This window comes from Zosterops lateralis, assembly GCF_965231275.1.
Source record: "Zosterops lateralis genome assembly, chromosome: 11".
NCBI classification, from domain to species: Eukaryota; Metazoa; Chordata; class Aves; order Passeriformes; family Zosteropidae; genus Zosterops; species Zosterops lateralis.
Window position 1 is genome coordinate 11,768,169 of NC_139771.1, and position 26,178 is coordinate 11,794,346.

The 26,178-nt window shown below is 46.4% G+C and overlaps 1 protein-coding gene across 4 annotated transcripts; it reads right to left on the reverse strand.

Moving 5' to 3' along the window:
• SLC41A3 (solute carrier family 41 member 3) lies at window positions 1–26,178 on the reverse strand. Of its 4 annotated transcripts, none has more exons than XM_083869728.1 (11): window positions 26,074–26,178; window positions 23,940–24,256; window positions 13,695–13,802; window positions 12,813–12,884; window positions 11,864–12,008; window positions 9,657–9,803; window positions 6,894–7,038; window positions 6,090–6,169; window positions 4,299–4,433; window positions 3,356–3,504; window positions 1–908 (listed from the first exon to the last, which is right to left on the reverse strand). In XM_083869728.1, exons 2-11 carry the CDS (start codon window positions 24,228–24,230, stop codon window positions 723–725), a joined length of 1,458 nt encoding a protein of 485 aa, XP_083725854.1. In that variant the 5' UTR covers window positions 24,231–24,256; window positions 26,074–26,178; the 3' UTR covers window positions 1–722. The 4 variants fall into 4 exon arrangements, with proteins under 4 accessions (XP_083725854.1, XP_083725855.1, XP_083725857.1 ...); XM_083869729.1 differs by lacking the exon at window positions 26,074–26,178 and adding an exon at window positions 25,279–25,423; XM_083869731.1 differs by lacking the exons at window positions 23,940–24,256; window positions 26,074–26,178 and adding exons at window positions 19,280–19,722; window positions 20,084–20,343.

Below are 26,178 nucleotides of genomic sequence, written 5' to 3' on the forward strand. Positions count from 1 at the left end.
CACAGTATTACTTTTTTTATTTACCAACTTTATTTATGTGTGTGTTTCTATAAACATTTTAACTACTGGACATTTCATAAACCGTAAAAACAAACCTTCCTGCCCCTAAAATGCAATCTAACCAGCTTTTTGGTCAGACACCAGCGACGCTGTCAGGGCAGGTAGGTAGTATCCCTAGATAACCTTCTACTGGGCATGAGCCAGCAACTCGCTGCCTCAGATCCTGAGCCTCAGAGCTATGGAGAGGAGACAAGTTTAAAGACCTGCTTGCTCTGCTACTCCAGGGATTCAGCAGGAGAAAAGTGGGATGAATAAAGAATTTCCCTTGATGGAAAGTCAGAGTCTGATGGAGGGGCTGCAACATCCCCATGCAGGATCAAACGCAGTGACCTGGACAGGCTTTGGAGCAGCCTCAGGGTTGTGTCAGTGCTGGGGATAGACACCACGCCCAAATGCTCCTTCCTGCCTTGTTTGCCAGGTCCAGGTGTGAGCAGCAGGTGCTTCTTAAACCATCTTGCTCACTTGCAAGGGCACAAGTTTGTGGGTGCTGATTCCTGGGGTGGGCGAGCCTGGCTCTAAGGCACGATGGGGAGGGCAGGTGGGGTGTCAGGGTGGCAGGGGAGGCCCAGCCCAGCAGGGTGACCCAACACTGATGGCCAGGCACCCCAGTGTCCCAGGGAAAGCACCATGTGGCGCAAGGGATGAGAGCAGCACATGGACTCTCAGTTCCCCAGGTTCATATCTGAGCCGTGGATGAGCCAAACGAGGCGGAAACAGATGGCCAGGAATCCAGTGCCCAGGAGATCACCCAGGGCAGTGAGGTAGGGGATGGAGAAATTATCCGGGTCCAGAGCCTTCCTCCACATCAGACGCACAATCAGGTCGGCCACGTAGAGCAGGATCCCCACCTGAGAGAGGCAAGACAGGCCCTGCTGTGAGGCAGTGGGAAGGTAACACACAAACCCTCAGCTCAAAGCCATGGTCAGGGTACCAGAGCTAACAGGGGTCACTGAGCTTTCACACCTTCCCCAGAGAGTCAAAGTTCCTCGTGGGATGGGATGGGATGGGACGAGATGAGATGGGATGGGATGGGACGAGATGAGATGGGATGGGATGGGATGGGATGGGACGGGATGGATGTAGCTGGGTCCTACCCTTTGGCATCACATAACCCACAGTGCCACAGCCCTCTGCTGCCAGCGACAGGCGTGGAGACCCTGCTTGAACTGCTCACCAGCACTGCCTGCCCAAAACAGAGCCTGGTCACACCAAAAGCATCTCCCAAAGGTACAGTTCCTATTCCTGTGCCCTGAGTGAGCACTCCCACTCACTCCACCAGAGGAAGGGTTCCTGTGAATATGCAGGCAACTCCAAAGGACAAGTTTGTAGCCAGACTTTTTTCTCTTCATCCTTTTTTTCATTAGAAATTCAGATCATGTCTACATTGTTTTTCCTAAAAGTCTCAGTGGACAACTGGAGTTTGAGGCAGTTTTTACATCAAAGCTATCCCAAGCAGAACTGACATGTTAAAAAAAAAAATCTTTTTTTTTTCATCTCAACAGTTTAAAAATCTTTGTTGTAATTTCTCTTAATTCTTATTTCATTCCCAATTCAGATTAACAGATGGAGAAAAAAAATACTTTGGTTAAAGATTAAAGATTGTCTAGTTAATTGAATTAAGAAGGGAGAGAGAATTTGCACCCCACATCTGTGGTCCCTCCATGGGAGACCACAGCACATCAGTAACTAAAGCCTGAGGCAGCATTTCTAAAGGTGAAAACTGCAAGCTGGGCTGGGAGAAAGGAAGGAAGTAAATTCAATAACAGAATCTCAGAAACTAAAGCTGGCTGGCAATTCGAGCATTTTACATAGATCATTCGTCTTCCTCAATTCAGGATCAAATACATCCACATCTTTCCTGATGGAAAATTTGTTTAACTTGTGCTAAACAACCCTCAGAGATGAAGATGCCACACTCTAAGCAATCAGCCCCATGGCTTTTTTCCCTATTTTTGTTTTCCCAAGGCCTAACATAAATCTGCCATGATTTCATGTTTCCTCCCCTAGTGACCACATAGCAAATGTTATTCTGTCCCTCCCTAAAGAGATTTAGTAGTTTAAAGGCTGTTAACCAGATTTTTCTCAAGCTTCTCTACTTTTGACTAGTTAACCTCAGTCCATTCAATCGCTCCTCTGAGGTCATGTTTTCTGGGCCTCTGATCTCAGGCTTCCTCCAGCTGACCCAAACTTTTACCCCAACCCTCTTTCTTTCTGTCTTTCTTTATAAAGTATAACAGAGGGGAAAAAAGGGCCAGGCTGAGTGTATTCTCCTCCACTGGCCTCCATGGGAATCTTTCAGGGTCAGTGGTGTTGCTGGGATGCTGCTCTTTATGCTGTCATTTATTCTTCCTATCTTCATGCTTGGCTTTGGTCAAGGAGTTACCTCGATGCATAAAGAGAAGAATAAATATTTTCCTTTACAACTGTGGCTGTGCTGCTGGGCTTAGGGTTGTGCAAAGGTCGAGAAAAACTGATTGTTTACACACACAAGGAATTCACCCTGAGACACAAAGCTGCTTGTAAGGCAAAGTGAGAGTCAGACACCTCATCATGCAAATTAATGAATCACTGATTTAAAAGGGCAAGTGGAGTTACAGCCTGTGTGAGTTCAGGCAACAGCCGTATGCATTTCTGAGTGAGAAAAATAAAGTTTACAGGGCCAGAAAAACAGCAAAAGGAAACAAGCAGGACAAATCAGATGATCTGCCCATTGCCTACCAGAAACTTTTACTTTTGAAGATGAACTGCTCAGGGCCTGGACTTTCTCTCTGTTTTTTTACCCAAATGGCCTTGCCCAGAGAGATTCCCTAGGTCTTCACCATAATATGTAACAGTGGTTTCTAAAATGGGTGGGGAAACCTGCTGGCTGGAGTTCACTGCTCCTCACTTGCCCCTTGCTGGGGTGACTAATGGCATCCTGGAAATACTTGGAGCTTAGAGACTCAAGGAACGAACACTTTAAAACAAGACCTTCCTTGCCAAGTATTTCTCTGCACACTTAATGCAGCTTGTGTTCTCAGTTCTCAGTGGATGCTGAGAACTTCTTCCTCTTCTCACACCTGATCCCTCATCACCCTAAAGCCCAGTTGTGCTCATGAGGGAAACTAGAGCCTGGCAATTTGGGTGGAGTATTACTGGACCTACAGAATGTACATGATTCTTGGTAGAAGCACACCTGAAATGACAGGAAACAGAGGCTGCTGCTGAATGTTTTACTGTGGCTTCTTTTTAACCTGGAGAATGCTGTGTTTATGTTATCTGATAGATTCCTTTTGGATGAGAGTCTGGGATTTACCTGCAGCAAAGCAGCAGCCAGATAGAACATCACAAAGGTGAAGGACAGGGATGTGTGCCCCCCCTGCAGCAGGTGGATGGTGTAGAGGAACACGAGGTGCCCTGGGATAACCAGGAGGAACAGGACCCGGGCTGACTTGGAATTCACCCCTGCAGAGCACAGAGACAGAAACAGGGGTAACAGCAGCTGGAGAGGGTGAAGGGAGGACAGGACACAGTGCATATTTTAATGTATAAACCTGGGGCTGCCCCCTCCCACCAAACACATTGCTAATGCCTTCTCTAGATCACACAGACATAGGAAGCATCTGCAGGATCAGCCCAGCAGCTTTGTCTAGCACTGAAGCTACATGCCAAAGGCTTTGTGCTCTGTGCTGATCCACTTTGATTCTTGCAGACACTCCTCTCAGCTGCTCTCTGCCTCCCACAACTTCTGCTCTGCCTCACTGTAACAGATTTTCCCAGTTTATAGTTTGATCTAGCACTAACTCTCAGCCTAACAGGAAAAATCATGAGGAACTCTATAAAGACAACAGACCCAAAATAGAGTTTTGCTGATGCTTAAGTATTTCCAGTGCTGAAGATGGAGGAATTGCTGATTTTCAGCAAGATTATGGTCTATTCACTGCTCTGTCCACAGGTGAGGGCTCTAGGCTGGCCATTAAAATGACTTTCTGTTAGATCAAATCTAAGATTCTTTTTCAATTACTTTCTTTAGTGCTCCCTGAAGGCCACTTTCTTTGCATGCCAGTGAGCAAATATGCCATAAGCCTTTTTTTTCACGCTGCTCACTGCAAAGATGCTTCCTCTCTGATCTGACTATTCTCTGTGGAAGGGGAAGGTTCTGCCTTTAAAACCACCTAGTCCTTCACCAAGCAGGCTTGGGAAAGGAGCTATCTGTATGACAGGCCTTGAGACATGGACACCAAGGGCTCAGGGTCTACCTGATGAGAAGAATGTGGTGCATGGGTTGGGCCAATTCTGCCTCATCTTGTATGGCAAAACTCCAGGCATGCTCCAGAAGTGCAGGAATGTAGAAATTCGGCTAGCTTGGATGGCAACCAGATTCCCTCCAACACCTATGAGGACAAAACACAGAAAACCTGTAAACCACCTTCACCACAGCAGGATACATCAGTCCAAAACCTAGCCTAAGGTGAGTCATCTGCATTCACTGAGAGCAGCAGTGAGAAAAAGAGAAAACCTGATCCCTGCATCCCTAGTGGTGCTGAACTATTCACTTTGCAGGAACAGCTCCTAAAAATCAGGAAGGCTCCAGTAATTGTATTCTTCTGACTGCTGACTGGAAACATTTTCCTTTCTCCCCAGCACTGGATGTAAATGCCATGTGGCCTCTGAACGTGATGTAATTGCACCAGTTTGACACAGCCTGTGAGCAACACCTGGGGATGGCAGCACAGATGCTGCTCATGGCCACTTCTTGGATTTACTCACTCAGAGAACCATTATTGTTCAAAAGACAACAAAACATCACAGAGAGTGATTATATATCTGTCTGAAGGTACCTAACACACTTGTTAAATGAGAAGGAATCATGAGAATGAAATAGAACCCAAATATTTAGCTAATTAAAGTAAATTAATTCCTTCCAGACTGATTAATTGTAGCAAACATGAAAAAGCAGCTACATTTTCCAGTAGAAAATAGAGGGATAATGATCTGTGGAACCAACTTCCAGCACTCTAAGTATTTTCAGGGTGGAAATGCCACAAAAAAAAGATAATGGTGAGCCAAATGCTACAGGCTTCTCATGTTTTCCCTTCCTTGGAGAAAAAAATCATCATTAAATGCGAGATTTTCCAGATGGGAATCAAAATGAAAATACCCAGGCTACCTCACTGTAGCTCAAGATGGGATCTGTCTGAGCCATGCACATGCAAAGTGAAGAGCTGCCTGTGCAAAGACACAGAGCACTGCACAACTCTGCCTCCAGCTCTGCCAAACGGGTCACTTGTCCCCACAGAGCCATTTCTGGGGCTGCTCAGCTAAAGGGCTGTTGACTTTATGTAGATCCAGGTAGGTGGCAGCTAGGTGACACCCTCTGGCACTGCAACAGGACACCATGTTTTTAGGGTGACATGAGGCCCTAGGAACCTGAGTTTACCTTGGAATGAGTCTGTGCTACAACAACGTTGTAATAGCAGAAAAATAAGCTAGTGGATCTTCAGTGATTACCAGGATCCCCAGCAGTTTGTACTGATAGGTGTGTGTATAAAAGCACTGTGAATATAAATATGAATACAAATATACACAAAATATGTTGAGATATATATATAAAAATCCAATTATATCCAATCCATACATATAATCTTTTAGATACATACACATAAATAATCTTATTATATTAATATTTATCAACAATCTGTATAGGGGATGATTGCACAGCACAAATTACTGAGTGGAGGGAAGGAAACAAGGGAAAATGGATTTATTGTGACATCCCAGTAGGTTTGATGTTATGAAAAGTGTCAACATAGCTCTCAGAGATGCTGTTAACCTTTTGACACAGCTTTGTCCTTGCTGCTATTTTGCTCCAGAGACACTTTAAAATACAAGCAGGAATGTGATGAGGACCAGTAGCTTCACTTCCACTCATGATGGGAGCAGGGACTTGAACACTGATGTCAGTGTAAGGGCAACAGTGGATACCAGAACCCTTGGGAGGAAGGGAAGATATAAAAAAAAGCATGCACAGAACCCCAGGCCCAACCTACCATTAATCACAGGTGTGAAAACTGCCATGCCTTCAAAGTTTGGGTCAGTTACAGTTTTGTCCAGGATGAGCCCACCAATGCTGTTAAGAAAAGAACAGGAAATTAGAGCGGATTAGTCTTTTCCCAGGGCAATTCCTACACTGTGAAAATAGCACACTGACATGGGTCACTGTTTCTTCCTCATTGCCAGGGCTGGACTGTTCACCATGGACTCCTTTTACAGCTCAGTTTTCATCAACAAAAAGCATTATAGATTTTGTTAATGGCATAATGAGTTCAGGAGGACTTCCTAGCCCACCCCCAAGAAAAACTGGTAATAGTTAGGAAAGCTTTATCACCCTCCCACAAAGTTTTGTTAGACTTCTATACTGGCTCTAGCAGTTTTTTAAAATTCTCTTCCAGATCTCAGCTGGTTGTGAAAGATGTAGCACAGGAGGAATAAACTACCTGGCTCTACATTTACCAGTATTTTTTCTTATATCCTATATTCTCAGCTGGATAAGAATGAGGTTGAAGCCTGACAAGTCATGATGATCATCATCTGTGCTTTCAGTTTCCTGGCTTTCACCCATGTGGTGCCTGGATGTGCAAGTGAGACTTGGAACGATTTGCCTTTTCCAGTCCTTTGGGGGCTTCTTATCTGCTGTGTCACAGCCTGTTGGAGAGTCACCAATGGCTGAGAAGCTCTGGACAAATACCCTTCTGCTGTCCCTCCCAGGTGTCACCTCTGATGGCCTTTATGTGAGCCCAGGGTCTCTCTGCAGTGTGCATACAGGGCTGGGCTGGGAGCACTGCCTCCTTTACCTGCTGATGCTCATGGCAACAATAACAGGCTGCCACCCAGATTTCAGGACTTCAGCCAGGGAAGGACTTTGCTTGGCAATAGCAACCCAGAGAGGGATCATGACAATGAAGACAGCACAGATCAGAGGAGAAAGGTACTTCACATCTGGCAAGGAAAAGAAATCTGGAATTAAATACCCGTAGCTTCACTGGTTGCCAAATTTGTATTGCACAAAGATAGGAAGAAAGGCAGCAGGACTCTTGCTCCAACCGAGTTATGTTAGAAAAAAAATCACATGAAGCATGATACTCCCCAAAAAGCACCTCGTTCTACCACAGAAATCCATAATTAATCCCTGAAATTCACTGCTAGAAGATGCTGTTTGAAAACCAGCAGGATTCAAGGCAAGTTATATTTGAAGACGAACAACTCTCCAATTCCATCTCCAACTAAGAAAGATTAAAAGTTACAAAATTTCTGGCTTCAGGGTTCAAATCAAACTGCAAGGCAAGGGGGAAACTCCTGTGTGGCAGCTGTATCTCACTTAGGGCAGACACCTCATACCTTCACCTAAAACGAGAGGCAAGAAGTACTTTAGGAGGCAAGCTAGCAGAATTGCTGAGCAGCTGGTCTGCTCTATAGGAACAAATGTTCTCTGGCACATATAAGCCAGTTAAGATCTGGGGTTTCTTTTGTGCTAGCTTGCATGTGTTTCCATTAGGTGCTTTTTCCATTCAGCAGAGGCATAGCCTTGGAGCAATCTTTGGAAGCAAAGAAATTAAAAAATAAGTAGATGTGCAGCACTGAAAGGAACATGACTCAGAAGCATAAGAAACACCTTTGAGCAATGGGGCTGATGCCAACCCTTTTGATACAAAAAAAATGCTTCTTCAAGAAAGCTCTCCATCTGGTCTCTGAACTGGGGCCAAAGGCAGTGGGATGTAATGCCAACTTTGCAGGTAATCTGGGAGATGAAGCAGCTCAAAGTGTGCATTTTTAAAAACACCATTGCCAGGGCCTTGGGCTACCTGGATGCAACAGCACTGATGTGATGGCATCTTTTGTGAATGAAAGGCTCTTACACAAAGAGGTGCAACTCTTCATGAGTGGCTTCAGTGGGCACTGAAATGCATCTCCTTCTGGGGATTAAGAGTTTTGTCAGTGCACTTTACCTCCTGGAGTCATCCAGGACAGGTGGGTTGTGTGACAAGACTTAGCTGCTGTACTAGGTCTCTTACCCATACCACATGTTGTTTTGAGCAATTAATTCCTTCTTAAATAATCCAGACACAGAGCACTGGAGTTGATCAAACCTTATCAGAGCCCACAGAAAGACTCCTGGTAGGATGAATCGTCTTCAGGCTCCACATTCCAGTTCTGCCACATTCTCTCACAGACAACCCATAAGCAAACTCAAATCCTTTGGCACAGTTTGTATCTCCTTTATGCAGGACTGAGAAGGACCAGAAGCAATTAAAAAAAAAAAAAAAAAAAGAGAGAATTTTCTCTGGAAAGAGGCTATTCTGCAGAAGGAGAAGGTACTGCATCACGTGGCACACAGTACTTCAAACTTTACAGACTCATGAGTATTTTTGAAGGATACATATACATTTTGGTAGGACACAGAAGTTTTTAGAGTGTGACCTGTACCTTATTACGCACTGGGCAGGGAAATGGATTTGTTCAAGCACCATCAGCAGTGCCATCCTCCTGCCTGCTTCACTTCATGCTCCCAATGACTTAGTGTCTGTGTGCTGACTATTTTTCCATCTCAAGAGGCTCTTTAAACTATGCTGGCAACCCCAGAAATGCTCTCTGATCACAGCCATAGAGGTTGTTATGTTGTTCTGCCCTGTGCTCCCTGGGAGATATTATCTGAGGCATAGCAACTGAAAGACAGATTGGTTTTACAGAGGCAGGTGTCATGGCATCATGGAAAAATCCTATTAAAAAAAGCACCTCTGAAGCTCAAGGAGGACTGGATGGAAGGGATTCATAGGCATCTCCCTGCAGTGTGTGCTCCTTCACTCCCTCACTTGTGCTTGCACATGGAATGAGTTATGCAAACTGAGAACAGCTGCCTCACTGCTTCTGCTCAGTCTGAAGCAACATTTTGGGTTTCAAATGGTATTAAGTTTGCTGGATCTTTTTGTTTTCCCGTTTAGCCTGTTCTAGCTTAGGCTCACAGTAAGTAGCCTAACACTTTAAAAGCAACAGACATCTATCACCAATGTTTTGAGCTTCTGAGGGTCATCAGGTGCCCAAGTCTTTGGCAACCAGCAGAACAGCTAACCCCAGACCACAACTCCTACTCAGAGTCCTGCAGGTACAAAACACTGCAGACTACTTCCCTTCAACTGAATATCTTGTTCATCTGTGACTCTCCATGTGAGAGAATACAAGAGTATTTTACTAGTGCCAAAACCCTGAAATTGCCCTGTGAAGAAGGACCTGCTATTGCCCATACACAGGAAGTAGCTTTGCTTGGCTAGTGACAGATTGAGGAACAGAGTCAGTGTCACATATGTCAGCCTTCTGTTCCAAAGCCACACAATACATGTTGGTCATTTCTTTGACAAATCCTAGTTGTGTTTATTAGGTTCTGCCTTCCAGTTTGTTACTAAAAGAGAGTCTGGAAAAAGCCTCTTTGGTCATTTTTCTACCCCAGTAGTAAGACAGCCTCCATTCTGAAACATGCCAGAAATGCTGAGGCAGCCTGCAATAATTTCACCAGGATCTGTGAGCTCCCTTGCTGAGCTGCAATTCCCTGCTGAACACTGTACCTATGTATTTGAAGAGTGTACTGCTGATTCCTGCCAGGAGGGAAAGGGTTATCAAATCTCCAAGGCTCGCTGCAATGGGTGTGGCGACATTGTCTGGATTGATCCCAACTTTCCTGGCTCCAATGATCACACCAATCATCACCAGACCTAGAGAAGACACAGAGCAGGAATTAGAGAAAGCATTCTGCTGTGTTTTACCCCAGAACTGCTGCTCTGGTTCCCAGAGGGACATGGGGGTCTAAGAGAAGCAAGAAGCACAACAGCACCATGCAGCCAGAGATTAGACACCCCCAGGAGTCTGTCCTCCTGTTTTCACCAATCTGAAGTGCATGACTCTGTCCTTATAAACTGCATCAAGAGCCCAGAGGCACACAAGCAAATTCCAGGGTTCAAAGGAGATACCAGCAGGCAGCCCAAATGTAGAAGCTCCCCTCCTGAGCAGCCTAATCTTTGCTGCCTTGAAGCAGGACCAGGCACGAAGCACACTCATAGATAAGCACACAGAAGGCATGCAGCAGCCTCCTGGTGCCATCCCCTCCTCTGGATTCCATAGCACAAAGATATTTTCCATATTAGACTGAAATTTCTCCAAGTTTGAATCACCAAGGAGCAATGAGCTTCTTTACAGTAGCCTGCATTAGCCTTTCAGCCCAGCCATCAGACTGACCCCGCCATGTCCCAGAGTCTTTGGGGCTGTTTTAATTTTCACTGGGTAGATATTGATGCTGTGAGCTGTTCCAGAGTCAAGAGGTTATGGTGATGGCCCACATCTCTTCCCATGACCTCTGAGGTGCACCTGGAATATTGAGCTGCTTTTCAGCATTGCTAGGGAGAAGGGAAGTTTTGTTTGCCCAAGTTTAGGAGCACAAACCCCAAACCCTGATGAACATGTGGGAATCCCTCAGCTATCAGATCTGTCACAGGCCTGTGGAAGAAGCACCTGGAATAAACCCCTGCCTGGCCAGGCTCCACTGCTAAGTAGCAAAGGCAGCCTTGAGACAAGACAGAAGACATCTCTTCAAAGCCCTTCTGTGGCTCACAGGCTGCACCAAAGGAAGCCCGAGAAATGGTGATTCCCTCCAGCTCACAATCTCTCTGGGCCTGTCTACACAGCCCCTCCAAAGCTGAGCACGCACAGGAGCATCAGTTCTACCCCAAGAAATGCCACATGTGCATCCTCCCTGATACAACATCCCTTACACAAAAACACATCCTCATATAACATGACATTTCCACAGCAGCCCTCCAAGACACCCACGCTCCCCTCTCCACAGCATAGTTCATGCTGCTTCCCTCCCTGGCCATAAAAACAGCAGCTTCCCGTCGTGCACACCCACACACAGCCTGCCTGTGACCATGTCCAGGGAAAGAACTAATGTCAGCAGCAAACCTGAGACAGCACAGCAGCAAAGCCTCTCTGTACCACATCAGGCAGGGAGATTGTAGGGAAGAGTAATGAAAGCTGAGCTGCTGTTTTTTAACAACTGCCTCATCCCACGTTTTTCATCAAAGGCATCTACAATCACCCTTTGACTCCAGCTTCGGGATATGCACTTGTTCTAACTTGTCCTTTTCATTTAGAAACCTTGCGGTATCCTTTGTGCCAGCTCCTCTATTCAGGGTGTCATGCTGCCCTCCTATGGCAAACCTACAAACTGGAGATCTTCAGGCCCAGCTCCTACTGTCCAGCCCTTCAGGTTCCCCTGGAAGAGGCAGAGTCAGGGAGAGACTGCCGGATTTCCCAGCTCACAGGAGGCAAACTACAGGGCTGGCCACAACCCTGCTCAAGGTATGGGGTGACCCAAGTCCATCTCGAGCATGGTCTGGATTTGTCTGCTAAAATATTCTCCATTCCCTGGGTGGCATTATTTCACCCTCCCCTTGGAAAGGGCCAGTGTAGATGGTTAATGTGACACCCAAGAGACACAGAGTGGGGCATGTTTGTACACCCATGCACAGCATGGGGCATTTTTCATGTGTCAGGTGAAGGATATTTTGATTGCTGCCTGTGGATGCTGAGGGCCTAGTGAACAACAGATCATGGGGGAAGAGAAGCAGAGAGGATGAAAGCAGCAGACACGGCTCCCTGCCATCCCTCCTCCCTCTCCCAGACCAGAGGGATGCCAGCAGGGCCTCCCTGGTGGAAGGGACAGCTCATTCCCCATCTGAGTGCTGCACGTTTGATCTGAGGAACCATAACCACTCACCAAGGGAAAGTGCAGCTATGAAGGCCGTGGTCACACTGCTGGCACACAGCACAGCAGCCTGGCTCAGCTCCACAGAGCCCTTGGAGATGGCTCCCAGGATCACAGCAGCAACAGCAGCCAGGAGTCCCACCACAGTGGCCTGGACCTGGGGACCAAAGGACAGCTGGTGAGCACTTGCCCACATCTGCTCCCAGGCAGCCCTGGCTCCACACGACTGCAACACTGCCACACAGCTTGGAGGGCAAAGCCTGGCACAGATGCTGATTATTTGAGTATTTAAACAGCATCCCTGCAAGGCTCCACGAGATCAAAACAGAAATCCTGACAAAGTTTGGAGAAAAACTCTGGGGGCCTGCAAAGGGCCGATAACACTTCAGCAAAGAACACTGAGTCCATTGGCAAAGGAATAGCCCTGGTCAACACAAAAATGGGCTCCCCATCAGCACTGCACTCCTAGGATGGTTGGAGCTGTGGAGGGAGATAAGGGAAAGCACACCGACACGTGTTGTCAGCCCTGTGGTCTTGCCATATGAAAACTCTAGGCTGGTTCCTGGATTTTAACATGCAGAAGGAGCTACAAGAGGCAATTTCTCCCATCTCTCCCCTCTTGCCCAAGGCTGATTCCCAAAAACTGCCTGTAAATGACAGGCTTTATCCAGAGGCTGCTGTGAAACAGGGATTTTGCCATAGCTCCTGCTGCAAAAGGAGTTTTATTAGTTCAGTTTGTTCACAAAGGCAATGAATGTCTAGATGTGTTTTACAGCTAAACTACAAGCTCTGGGGCCACACAGAGCTTTATTGGAGGTCAAGTCCTGGCTCTGCTTGGCTGTGTTGAGGATACCTGCCTCAAATCACCAGCTCTGCATTCAGCACTGCTGGAACAGATGCTACTGGTCTGCAGCATAGCAAGAGAAAAGGGACTTTTTATCTCCCAGCTGAAGTGACTCACCTGGATAAGGGCTAAATTGCAGGTGGCCATTTTCCATTGCTTCTGGGCATCATCCATCTGTCCAGTGTTAGCCTAGGAGTCAAGAGAGATACCCTGAAAAGCTGTTTCTGTGGTACAGGTGGCTGCTGAAGGCAGTTTCACCTGGTTCCTGGTGGAAAGGGACTGTCAGAGAGAGGAAAATGCAGGTCACCATCTCCCCCTGCACTTCCTTCTTGACACTTTTCCACCAGCCCACTGTCCCCAGGTGTATCAGAGGCTCACACTGGAGGTGCAGAGGTATTGCAGGGCACCCAGTTTAAAGGTGGAGTGGGCATATCCACCACAGCCCGCACAAACTAAAACCTGAACAAATGAAACCATTTTTCATCTTTTTTCCCCCCTAAATTTCTCTGGTAAGCTACAATTTCTCCCAAGGCATAATCAAAAAAAGGCCAAAGTAAACAGTATTGTTTAGGCAGATAGAGGAGATCAAATACAGAGTAGCAAAAGCTGCTGCAGGTTCCAAGAAACCTGGGTCTGCTCTCCCTGAGGTAGGATTGCTGGGAAGCCCTCAAGGATCAATACCCACAGAAAAGCAATCCAGTACTAAAGCTGACAGCTGTGGAGTCCTGGCTTTGTCTCCTTCATGTGTCACAGGGCCCCAAATATCAGCAAGTGGCCACCCAGGGATTAATTCACCTTCAAAGTGCAGATGGAAATTCTCTGTTCCAGTTACAAAATGAGGGCAAACACATTATTTTAATGCTCACACCCCACTAGTTTCTACTTAGCAGAAAAGGGCATCTCTCATACACAGTGTGATTACATAAATTGAGAAATCTCCTGATGTTTCCTGCTAATCACTCCCTTCCCAACACCCCCCACCAGCTTGTTAACACTCACAGCAGTGGAGAGCCTGGATGCCAGTGTCATCTCCAGATTACCCTTCAGGCCAACCAAAGCAGGAACCAGGATAAACACTTCTGTAATTGTCCGAAACACATCCCAGTGCTGGAAGGAAACAAAGGCAATGACCTCAGTTTGTGATGCTGACCAGTTCAATGCTGTTGCACTCGCACCCCAGGGCAGCAGGTTCTTGTCTCACCACCTCCAGGCATCCTGTGCACATAGGGGCAGATGCTGCCCTGATGCATTTTATGTTTTGCATTTTGGGAGTGAAGGAAGGAATTTTCAGCTCATAGTATTCTTTATCATCTCATGCATGACAAAGCACTACCCTAATGGGGAAGGATATTTCTTTCTAGGGGTGACAGGAGATTTTGGAAACCCACAAATGAAATAGAGCATGTTCTCCATCCTTTGCACTGACACTAGATACAGGAACCTCTATTGCTACCCAAACTCATAAGAACAAAAACAAAGATCTGGAAAATGATCTCACAACAAGAAGTTCTGTCTGTCTTTTCTTACCAAACTTCTAGTCAAGCACCTAAAACTGGTGGTGGGAGGGAATGAGATTTTTGCATCTGTTCTCCACAGGCAGTTCCTAATCTTCCTGTTACTAAGTACATTCTCGGTGCAGCTGGAAAAAGGTTTTGAATTAAGATATCTCATAAGCCAAACTTCTGGGCCAATATCTTGACTGTTGTTACTCCTCTGAAGCTGAACTGTACAAAGCTGTTGAATCAGCTGCAACACCCGAGTCAGTCTGAAAACGTAAGAAACTTTATTGACTGACATGTCTTCTCTAATTTTTGTACCATGCAGTGCCTTGGAATAGAATTCATTCTTCCTCTGTGCATTCAAGGCTGTTGGCAAAGTCCTACTGTAGCCAGAGAGGTTTAAATCAGGATGAAATCACAGAATGGGGCCACTGAGCATGAAGGAAAAGTAACGAGCCCAACATCTAAGAGTGGAATACAAGGGAAAAAGGGTGCCTGCAATGAGTCAGATCAAAGGTCCATCTAACCCATCCTTAGCTCTGCCAATAATCCAATTCAGGTGTATAAAACAAGAATCTACAAAAACGACAAGTAAATGCAATAATTCTCCTGTGTATTTTCCATGCTATGACTATCTGCCACAGGGCACTGAGCTGGTGGGGGTTTTCTGCACACTTACCAGTGTTGAAAGGCTTTCTCTTTCAGGTCCTCATCCAAACTCCCCCCTCCAACCCAGGTGCCATCCTGTGGCAAAAATTTCCATAGTTTAGCTGCACATGGTGTGAAGGAACAATTTGTTCATTGTTGCCAACTTGTCACTGGCTAGTCCCCATGGTGGCCCTGAATTCTGGCACTAGAGGACAAAACTAACAGCACACCCCTACCCACTATTCTCACATCCACTGGGATTCTATAAACCTGAATATCCAGGTGGTAGGACAGACTCAACAAATGGTGACACATTCAACTGCCAGCCTGTTAGGAAATTTACACAGGGTATAACAGCTTGATGTTTTTCTCTGGCTGTGCCATGGGAAGCTGCAGGAAGCTGTGGGAGGGTGGTGGTGCTGTCTGCTGGGAAGACCTCACAGCTTCCTTCTCAGTCAGGATGAATGAAATTGGGGCTGAGCCAGTCCTGAGCATGTGGTGCAAAGCAACAGAAGTGCAGATAACAGGCAAAAATGTTATTATTAATATAAAAAAGGCACTTTTCCTGCCAGCGGTGACCTGGATACAGGCATATTTCAAAATGTTCAAGGTACATTACTGTTGCATAAACAACCAACAACACAAAAATTGTCCCCTTATTTGACACACTACAGTTTTGTTTCAATTTGTTAGCACGGAACTTAAATACCTGAGAAAAGCTAAGGGTAGACATGTCTTTTAAAGATTCACATCCCCCTCTCTCCTCTCTCTTTAATTAAGAATAAAGATCCAAACACATCTCTGACACCTTCAGAAGAAAGAGGAGAAAAAACAGACTTCATAGTCACAAGGTAAAAACCCCCAATCATTTAAAGCATCGAGACATGCAGAAATTCATACTTAAGACCTTGCATATTTTGCACATAAAAAGACACAAAAGAAAGGAACAGAAAACTCAACTGTTTGTATTTCCTGTGTATGCCACCTCTGGGAAATATGACTTTGGTATATCTAGGTAAGCTCCAATCCTTGTGACATAATAGATTTTGCAGGTCTCAAGCCATCAGAACAGAAGTTTCAGCATATGAGGCATGATTTTTTGGGACTCTGCCTTACATATAATTACACCTGAAATCTCTGAACAATTAATAATCACACAACTGTACTAATAGAAAAAGCTGACTTAATTGCTTCAATTTGAGTCTCATTAGTGACTCATCCAGAGCCTAAGGACAGATTCATAATTATTTATACAACAACAGCCAGGACTGCACTGTGTTAGTGACTGCAGAAATACAGAATAAACTGATGATGCCTATGCCATCAACTTGCAGGACTGACAGCTGGAGGAGTGGCTGAGTGGGACAGTTTGGAGGCATGCAGGCAAGGAACCGAATGAAGACACCTGGACAAAGCCTAGGAAATGTCTCTGCCCTTTGAGACAAAAACTGGCCTAGAAAGAATAAAAACATTTCATGCAGCATTGCAAACCCACACAGAGGGACACAGAGCCAGAAGGAGACTCTTTTCCACTTCACATTCTAGTAAGGGAGTTTCAGCCATAAAATTCAGCTCTGAAGAAGCCTGGTTAACCCCTTGTTCTACCCACAGCAGCTGGATCTGCTTGTGGGGTCCCTCAGAGGAAGAGAGGCTACCATGGATGCACTGAGCCAGCACTCCCAGCCTCAGTGCAGCTCCTCACACTGTCCTCACAGACACAACCACATCTTGTTACCTCCCCAAGACATCCATCTCCTATGGCAGCAGCTCAGAAGCCTCAGAGGTTTTCCATTGCTCTGAACAAGTCAACAGAAAGATCAAAATATCCTAGAGTACAAAATGCAAGCCAATTCAAAATACTTTTCAAAGCTAATCATCTCATGGGCTTTTGTCAACAAAGGACAGAGATATCTTATATCTGTGACTTTTATTTGGACTGTGTCCCACTCCAGTGGTGTGGAAAGGGAAGATGAAAGGGAAGCTTTCCTCCTGAATTCTCTGGTTTGAAATCTGATCATCCAGCCTCAATATGATTCTTCACCTTACTGTAAAAAAGTGGGCCAAACACTGGCAGGGCCCTGCAAGGTCTCCAGAAACACCAGCCAGCCCAAAAACCAGATGGCCTAGGAGGCCAAGGATCACCAGAGCAGAGGCAAAAATGTCCAGAAGGAAGAAAACCTGTGCCATGCTATCAGCCCTGCAGAGAGACTGCATCACCTAAACACAAAGGAAGAGAAAATGGCAAACATCTACTTCTTTGGGCATCCTTTTCCTACAGCATGGGAGACTCAGGTCTGAGCCTTAGAGTCAACTGGGCTAGATAAATCTCTTCCGTTGATTTTTTTTCTTTTAAACAGTAATATGTACTAGGTTTCATCCCAGAGCAGATCAGAAACTGCTAAAATCCTAAGAAGTTTGATAGGATACAAATGAGCAATTTACATTTTTTTTCTCTTTACAGCAATATGAGCCCTGCAAAAGACAACATCAGCTGGATTCACAACAGAGAACCAAGTTATTTCAAGATATTTTGTATGTAATAAAAGAAGGGCAGCAGGATTAAACTCAGTACTATCTATGCTCTAGATACCATCCTTAAGCTTGCCCATATATCTCCCTGTCTAAAGCAGACACAGAGTTTCCTAAGAATGTTTTGCAGTCACTACAAATAGGGCAAGACATTCCTTAGCAAGAAGAACCACTAGAAAATGGGCAAATCCCTCTCCTGGAGTTGAAAAACCTGTAATTTCAGTATGTGAGCCCTCATGACTGGCAATATGAGTCTTATGGTACCTGGCCTCAAGCAAACAAACTTAGTGTCAGGTTTTAGTTGGACAGGACTGTGAATTTCTAGCTCTCACACTTGCAGGAAGTTGAAAATAAACAGCTCAAAGACACAAAAGAATATCCCAAAGCTTTAAAGGCTAAGATCTCTGCATTTTCCCAGCTACTGGCTTTGTTTCCAGCTATGGGGTTGTTGATACCTTGGCAGCTCACCTCACTAACATCTCTCCTGTGCCAGTTGGGACTCCCAATGCATAGCTAAGAACTGGACTCCCTCCTCAGGGAGCTGAACCCATGGACTGATGGTTTCTATTTCAACATAGTTCACCAAAATATATACTTCCTGTGGTTGTGGTTTACACCTGACCCCATTTCTAGGAGTCAAGTGAGCAAACATACAAACTAGATTGCATGTTGTTATTTAAAGGACAGGTGCAATGTAGGCATACAGGCTTGTGTTTCCCCCCAGTTTGGATACAGTTACATTTTTGAACACAGCTCAGTTCTTAGCAAGTGAATTAATTTCTTCTAGACAAAGACCTATTCACTCCAAGGTACAGAGTGGGTATGTGCTATGTCTTTCTCCTTCTTTGAGGGCAAATGCTAACTATTAATATAACATCCTGGGTAGTTTGAGAACTTCTGTAATGCTGCAAGACAGGTCTGTGCCTAAGCACAGCAGAAGGTGGAGATGACAAACACAGCACAGCAACAGCCTGTGCCACTCCAGTTAACCCTTCTTTGATATGCCTTGTGTTCCCTTTAGTTCGACTTCCCTGCCTTCTTTGTTTCTTCCAGCGCAAGAAAAAAACAAGCAAGGTATTGTCTTTCCAAACATTCAAGTATCCATATTTAGCTCCTCCTGTGGTATTAATGCCAGAGAATCCAATGTACTCCAGTGAGCTCAGAGTGCAGGATATATCCTCGGGAAACTCTGCCAGCCTTTTAGTTTGTAAATCCACTGGCATGAGATGCCCAAACTAGATCAAATTTTGCATTTCTATTTGTGCCACTGGTACAAAGGAAAGACGGATGGGATAGATCCTGGTTGTGGACACAATGGTGTAAATGCAGCAGCACTTCCTGGCAGTCAGTGGAAAATATTCTAAATTTATACCCACCTCAGAAACTGCCCAAGAAGCACTCAGTTTGTAGGCAATGCTAATCATTTAATGGCGGCATGCCTCTCACCACATATCTAAATGCTTTCTAGACCAAAGATTACATTAGTTTGCAAAGAACTTGCCTCTTAATAAAACAGGTAGTTAATAACAACCCTGACCTAGATCTCCTTATCAGCATTTTTTGAAGGAAAGAAATGATATCATGCATCAGGAGAATATGCTGCAGCCTGATCCAGTTGCTTCACAGGAGTCTTTACTTGTTTAGCTCAATAGAGAAAAGGGAGCACCCAGTCTAACACACCCAGTGCAGTGTTAGGCAGCCATCTGAAAACCAGTATCCCCACCACATGGAACCCAGCTACTGATCTAAAGGAGATGGATAGTGTCCCTCCAGCACAGAAAAAACCTACAGCCATACTGTTGACTGGCTGCTAGGACCACAGTCATTAAAAACAAGCAAGCACAAATACTCAAGGTCAGAGCCTTAGCCCACCCTCTCACTACAAGTTGCCTAATCACAGGTACCTACTTGAACAACATCCATCAAGAGGCCAGCAGCTACCATTCCCAAGCCAGCCAGAAGGAACGGCACAAAAATCTGGGAGGCAATGGAGAATGAAGTCTCTGGGAGAAATCCACTGGCTGACCTGGTCAACTTGCAGGTGAAACCTCTCAGCTTCTTGCCGTGGAAGCACAGTTCCAGCTGTAACTGGGTGACCACCATGGTCACACACTGCTACCCCATGCTCAGCAGGAAAATGGAGGGAGATCAAGACATCACACAGATCCTCCTTGTAGCTCTCTCCAAAGTCAGAAGGAATGTTTTTCCTCAAACTACAGCAACAATGCCAAATTCCTTTAGTTTCTTCTCCTCCTAGGAGCACGTCCAGATGATTGCAGCAAGGGTATCCTCCAAAATTGGTTCAGCTGGGTTGAGCCCAGGTGGCAGCAAACTTGATGGACACAATTTCTCTGATTTATATCCAGGGGGGAATTAAAAAAGAGAAGAGAAGATTGTAGAGATGCCTGTGGACGAATAGAAACTAGCCCACACCCCATTCAGCTCCCACCACTTCAGTAAAAACCAGTAGGACCTGCTCAGGCTACAGCACTGAAAGAGTGACAGGTCATACAAGAATCCCTCAGCGTGCTCAAACACACTGGTGTCCTTTCTCCTCGGGTTACACTTCTTGTCAGAGCGCGGCGCGCGTTTGATACGACGGTTTAATGTGTAAGCCTGCTCAAACCAGCCCAGCTCCCTCACTCCCACCACAAGCACTACTGAACTTTCCTCACTGTCCCGAGGCTGAGGAGGAGGTAGGGAGTTACCAACCACGATCCATTCTGCACTTCTCCAAGGTGAAGAAAGGTCAAGGAAGGAAAGCAGGAGCCCACGTTTCACTCAGCTGACAGTATTACGCAGGTCTCATCCCCGGGCAGGTGACACAGCTGAGCCAGCTGGTGACACAAGATCTGCCCTGCTAGACCCTGGCCCCTCATGTCCGCTCCATGGTCTCTGCAGGACACAGCAATCGGGCTATGCCAGCTGCACCTCTGAATGACTGGCTCTCAGAGGGAAAAAAAGTTCAGAGAACCAGCCAATAAGCTTCAAAAGCGAACACCCTTATCTGCTGTCATCACTTCAACTTTCTGCTAGTTTGCAAAGGCCAAGATAAGAGTCCTAGCTGGAGCTTATTTAAGGTAGCTCCATAATCTCTCTGCACGACAGGCAAGGGAGAGAAAGGGCACACTGTGAGCTGGTCACCCTTCCTGTTCTGAAGTGAAACACGCTGCTCCTGCATGCTCCCGGGAAGGTATTGTCTTTGAGAGAGGGGGTCTTACCCCAGAGGCTTCATGCTTAAGCAGCTTATACAAGGTCAAAAATCAGAGCTGCACCGTGGCTACGTATGGCTAAAATATTTGTATCCTGCTCTGTAAAGGCTTCAGCTCAATTTCATGTGTGTAGGGAAAAGAGTCATGGTATTATGCTTGGGCTCCTTTCTAATAATTAATTTGGGCAAACTAATCAAATCAGAGGGTCAAAAAGCTTGAAAAACCACCATTTAGGATGGATCAAACCCTTCCCTCACATTCTCTGCAGAGAAAAAGGCTAACAGCTTGTGGACTCTGTCCTTGTGACAGGGTCCCCAGCATTGCGGGGGAGTTGGACAGAACATGACATGCTCTCGGTCATTTAAACAGTGTTTATTTGGTCTGAATTCACACAAACTGAGGTGACAGAGCAGATCGCCCTGGAAGCAGGGCAGAGAGGAAAACAAACGCAAGCTATGGAGGCTCTGTCCTTGCTGCTTTCTAGGCTGTTATTTTGGTACAGCCCCTAAAACCTTCTCCACTCCCAGCTGCCTTGGTGTCTACTGTGTCTCCACCACCTAGCAATCGTCCAGTTAGCTGAAGGCTAACAGAAGAGTACATTTCAGCTAATCTAACTGGAAAATAAGTCCCACAATATCTGGAAGAGTCAGATTAATAAAAATCTTTTAATAACCACACATGATCCAACTTCTTTATACCAGCTGGGAAGAGAGAAATGACAGTATGAAGGTCCAGTACTGGTTAGTCATTCACAGAGGCTTCAAGGAAATAAAACACAATTTCTGGACAAAATTTCTGGACAAAAACATAGGTTTTCAAGTTCTAATAATGTGCCTACATATGCTGTTGTATCAGCCAACTGGATTGATGACAGGCAGAAACATTAATGTAAAGGAACTATCAATGAGCCTAAATGACTCAAATGACATTAAAAAACACAGCAGCAACACATCCTGTTCCAAAGCGTCAGCCTGACAGGGTTTATGAGCTGATCACGCTCCATCTCTCTCCTTCTAAGCAAGCACCATAAAAAGCCCTCAACCGATAAATCAGTATGCAGAGAGGTAATTGGTTCAGGTGACCCATGTGTGTACACTGGGTCATTTTATTATGCATTTAAGGAGCCTCTGATAAAGAGCCACACTATATTTGTTGGCAGAGAGATGCATCACATTTTCCTGGCAAAGAAATATACCTTATTTGTCCAGAAAAGATACATCAGGTTTGAGAAGAGAGCGTTGCTCAACAGTGGGAAAAAGATTGTAACTAGCTACTGAAAAAACTAAAATAAAACCAAACCCAACAGCTCATGGCTGTACCACTCAAGATGGCAAAATCTGGGGAGGTGCACTGCTGCCCTTCTGTGCACACAGATATGCCCTATCCTCATGTTGCCAACAAGTCAACAAACAGCACAGTCCTGGAGGAGTCAAAGCAGAAACAGCCTCCTTGGTGAGTCCTGACCCTGATCTAGATCCTCCAGCCACTGGCACAGTACAAAAAACAGAACAGAAAGATGGCAAGTGTCTGAGAGCACAGCTTCATACTTACCTTGTCATCCCTGCAAAGAAGAGACAGAAGTGCCTGTGAATGCTCTCACAACGTGGCAGTGTTAGCAACAGGCAGCACTATTCCAACACCTTGGGCTCACAGGAGAACGATGCTCTTCAGGGGCTGCATGTCCCAGTTGCTCTAGCATTGCCATTCCTGACTCTGTGAGCTCTGTGTTACATCAAGCAGTGTATTTTTGTTTCTAACCTTGCTCTTCTCCTCCCCACTTTAGGAAAAGGCAAAGAAGAGAACTTCTGTGGAGAGATGGAAAGCAGGCAATGGAAAGTACCTGGGGCCCAGGGAGGCTCAGGGATCCACTGCTGTCCCACAAAAACAACAGCAGCAGCCAGGCAAAGGCCAGGACTGGCTCAGGAAGGAAGGGCAGCAGCAAGTCCTTGATGAGATGTGCTCAGGCAGTCCATGGTCATGCACAAACAGCCACTGTGCTAATTGCCAAAAGCCACGTTTCCTTGAGATGTTGCATGGGTTGCATACTTTAAGCATTAATATAATGCTTTTAGTGAGCTCTTTATTTGCAAAAACAGAAAACAGACTTTTGCAGTTTCATAGGAGAATGAGGTTTGCCTCACATTCTGTTCATATTAGTGGCTCAGTTCCTCAGAGGAAAAAAATCCCAGGGAAGAAACATTGAAGGAAAAATCCTCCTCCAACATCATAAACCCATCTGCAAACCATTTCACACTTTAATAACTCACAGTAGGAAGAAACATATATTTAATGTCAGAGATCCATAGGAACAGGCAGCTCTAAAAAGGTCTGAAAAATAAAAATGGAAGTGGCTGCTCAGTGTTCAAGACTCTTGGGAATAATGTCTAAGGAGACAAAAAGTAGTTTGACACTGGGTTCTGGATTTGCCTGGTGTTCTGTGATCTGACTAGACATTCTGCTGTGTATAAAATACATGCTAAGGTCAGTTAAGGATACTGGGTCACTCCTAAGCCTTTATAGCTCTTCTAGCTCAGGGAGATCAGCCCTGGGTTAATGACAAAGGAACACAGCTCCACATTTTTGAAAGTTGTCAATGTCAGCAGGGTAGTTTCAGTGTCACTGTATCAGATAGCTCAGGGTAGTTTGACCTCACAGCTAGTTAGTCAAATAACAAGGTTAACAAAAAGGCACGCTGTTAGAGTAACCCAGAGTGCAAAGGCATGGCAATTTATAATCTGGAAATTAACTGCAGCTTTAAACTGTCTAATATTAGGTGCTGATCATTGCCTTAAAGGTCTGTATTGCTGCACCATAGAAGGAAGGGTCTCATCCTGACCACCACAGACTCAGAAATGGGACTTAAAGAATTCAAGTCATCTGCTGTGAGGCCTTAGAAAAGGATGTGGTGCACAGGCAGGGCTGAGCTGTTGTATGAAGTGTTAGCAGTGCTGGGCTGGCTGACACCCTGTGCAAGGAAGCAGCGGGTGCAGGACTGTCCGGAGCTACATCCGTGAGTGATGTCACTGAGGTCTCTGCTGCAGGACAGCACTGTGCCACCCCTTCCCAGGACCAAGGGGAGATCTCTGCACAGGACTGCACATTCCTAATCATCCTTCATGTACTCTTCAGTACTGTGTTCTCTTTTTTATCCAGAGGAGGAAAGGCGCCAGAAAATCACCACATGTCTCTTGAGAGCTGCACAGTACATAATAGCTGACTTTAAGGGACAAGCTGGCATAGAAAACTGCTGCAAATCCTCCCTTACTGTGCCATTCCCAGAGCAAATCCTCTGCCTGTGAAGAAAAGTCCCCCACTTATCCCATATTAAATATGTCAGATGAGTATCTTTCCCTTACCTGAACATAATCCAAAACCATGCCTGCCAAGACCATGCCAAGCCCAGCTAGGAGGTATGGCAGAAGCACTTGCAGACAAATTGAGATTGCTGACTCTTCCTGTGACTTTGCCATGGCTGCTTTCTCCTCAGCCAACAGCTTCTGCTGTGCATGCAGAGAGACATCCTCTGCCTCCTGGCTGCCAAGTCGGCTCTCTCTGTGTTTACCCTTGCTCTTTCCTTTGTGCCTGGATCGCTCTCCATTCCTAGACCTGCCCTCTTTTCTCCTCTGCCGAACTTCCTCACCTTTCATGGTGGTTTTCTTGAATCACAGTTTTTCTGAAAAACAAAGTCAGAAACAACGAGATAACAAAAAGGAGTATCAGGTAGGTGAGAGACAGGAAATTCTTTGGCACTGTGTGTACTTAACCTGAAGGCAAACTACCAAACCCAAGATACTCTGCTGGCCTGAATACTAGTACTTAGTTTACCTTCAACTTTGTATAGTGTCAAACCAATCTCCCTTTCTGGAGTTGCATCTCTTCCTAGGTCTGTGTTCACGCTGCAGTGCTTGCTGTGCATCCTGGCTGTTCCCCTGAGAAAGCCTAGAAGGAGGCAGAAGGTGCTGCACATGGCCTGAACTCTTGACCCACTAGCTCTCACACTGGGAATCACAAGAACTTATGAGCCCAGCAGAATCCAACTCTTTTCAGGACCTGACCCCTAGCCAAGAAACAGGAGCAGCTGACTTCCTTATACCCTGGCATCCCACAGTTCAGCAAAGCACTAGCATCCAGGTGTGTGCTATGATTACTACCTAGCACAGCTAGCCACCACTCCTCAATAGCAAGACAATTCTTTCATCTTCACACCAATCTGAATACTTATCCTTCCTTTTGTGCCTTAGTTGACACGCATGCACTACATGACTCATCTATCTACAGGGAAGTTGCCATGACCCCACAGCATCTTACAAGAAAAAATAAACACACAGAATTCTAACCAGTAGCCCATTTGCTGCCATCAGATCTCATTTCTTGATGGAACTGTCACTCATACTGCCTGTCCCACTGCTGGCCCACGCAGTGCCCCAAGTCTTTCACCCATCACCTCCTGCCAGCCCCCATCTGGATTAACCTCTGCCAGATGTCTGATGCTCTCATTTTCAGGATGGACCCCTAACACCCCGAGGCCGTGCACAACCCCAGGTATGACCGGCCCTCTTCTTGCCGCATCATCTGGGGAGCGGAGGAAATCTGGGGGCCGGGAGGCCCCAATCACGTCTGGGCAGGGGAGGGAGGAAGACCAAGTCCCGCTCTGCGGGAGGAGGACCCGCGGCCCCGTCCCCGCGCGGCGCTTACCGGCTCCGTGCGCTGCCCGTGCCGGGGCTGGCCCCGCGGGCCCGCGGGCGCGGCCGGGGCGATGCGAGCGCGGGCGGTTCCCGCCACATCTGGGCGCGGCGGGGGCGGCTCGGCACCCGCCCTGCGCGCCGGCCGCGGGTTCGAGCCCGGCCCCCGCCCGAGGAGGCGGAGGCGGCGCCGTGAGTGGCAGCCGGCGGTCCTGCCCCGGCGCCCTGTCCGCACCGCACCGCACGCCGGCGGCGGCCTCGGCCCCCTCCCGGTGCCCCCCGGCCACGGCGGGGCCGCTCCCGGCGCGTTGGGCTCTGGCTCGGGGGAAAAGCCCCGGGACGCCCCGGAGCGCCGCCCGCTCTCCCCCCGCCGCTCCCGGAGCCCGCAGAGGATGTGGGGAAAGGGTGACAGCTTCCAGCGTGGGCAGCGTAAACAGGAGGCTGCAATTAAGAGCTGCGGAAAGACGTTTCCTCTGTTTGGGTTCGTCGCGGTATTTTTTGTTGGGTTGGTTGGCGGGATTTTTTTTTTTTTTTTTTTTTTTTTCCCTCCTCGTTTTGGCATTTGCGAGAGCTCGTGTTGGAAGCTTCCTGTGCAAAAAGCCTGCCTCCACCACCGGCAGAGCTAAAGCCCTGTTCACTTGGGTTTTCTCCCCCTCCCGTTCTGAACCGGCGTGTTAGAAATGTGATTACAGCATCCATCGAATTTAAGCACGTAAATCTTATTAAGCGCTGGAGTAACCATATTCATGCAAGTCTCCTGAATCATGCAGCTCAAATTTCCAGAACAATTGAGGATATTAAATCATACCTCAGTGCCAGAGAAAACTTATATCCTGCTGAAGTCTCTCAGATGTCATGCTATGCTAAAGGGCTCTTAGAGATAAAGAGGTGCCTCTGGTTCAAGGCAGGGCAC

Coding starts and splice junctions, on each gene's coding strand:
- SLC41A3 (XM_083869728.1), bottom strand. CDS start 24,230: ATGAAAGGTGAGGAAGTTCGGCAGAGGAGAAAAGAGGGCAGGTCTAGG. Junction 3,505..4,298: donor CACCACATTCTTCTCATCAG/GTAGACCCTGAG, acceptor TGTGCTCTGCAG/GGGTGAATTCCAAGTCAGCC. Junction 909..3,355: donor TGGCTGCTGCTTTGCTGCAG/GTAAATCCCAGA, acceptor TGCCTCTCTCAG/GTGGGGATCCTGCTCTACGT.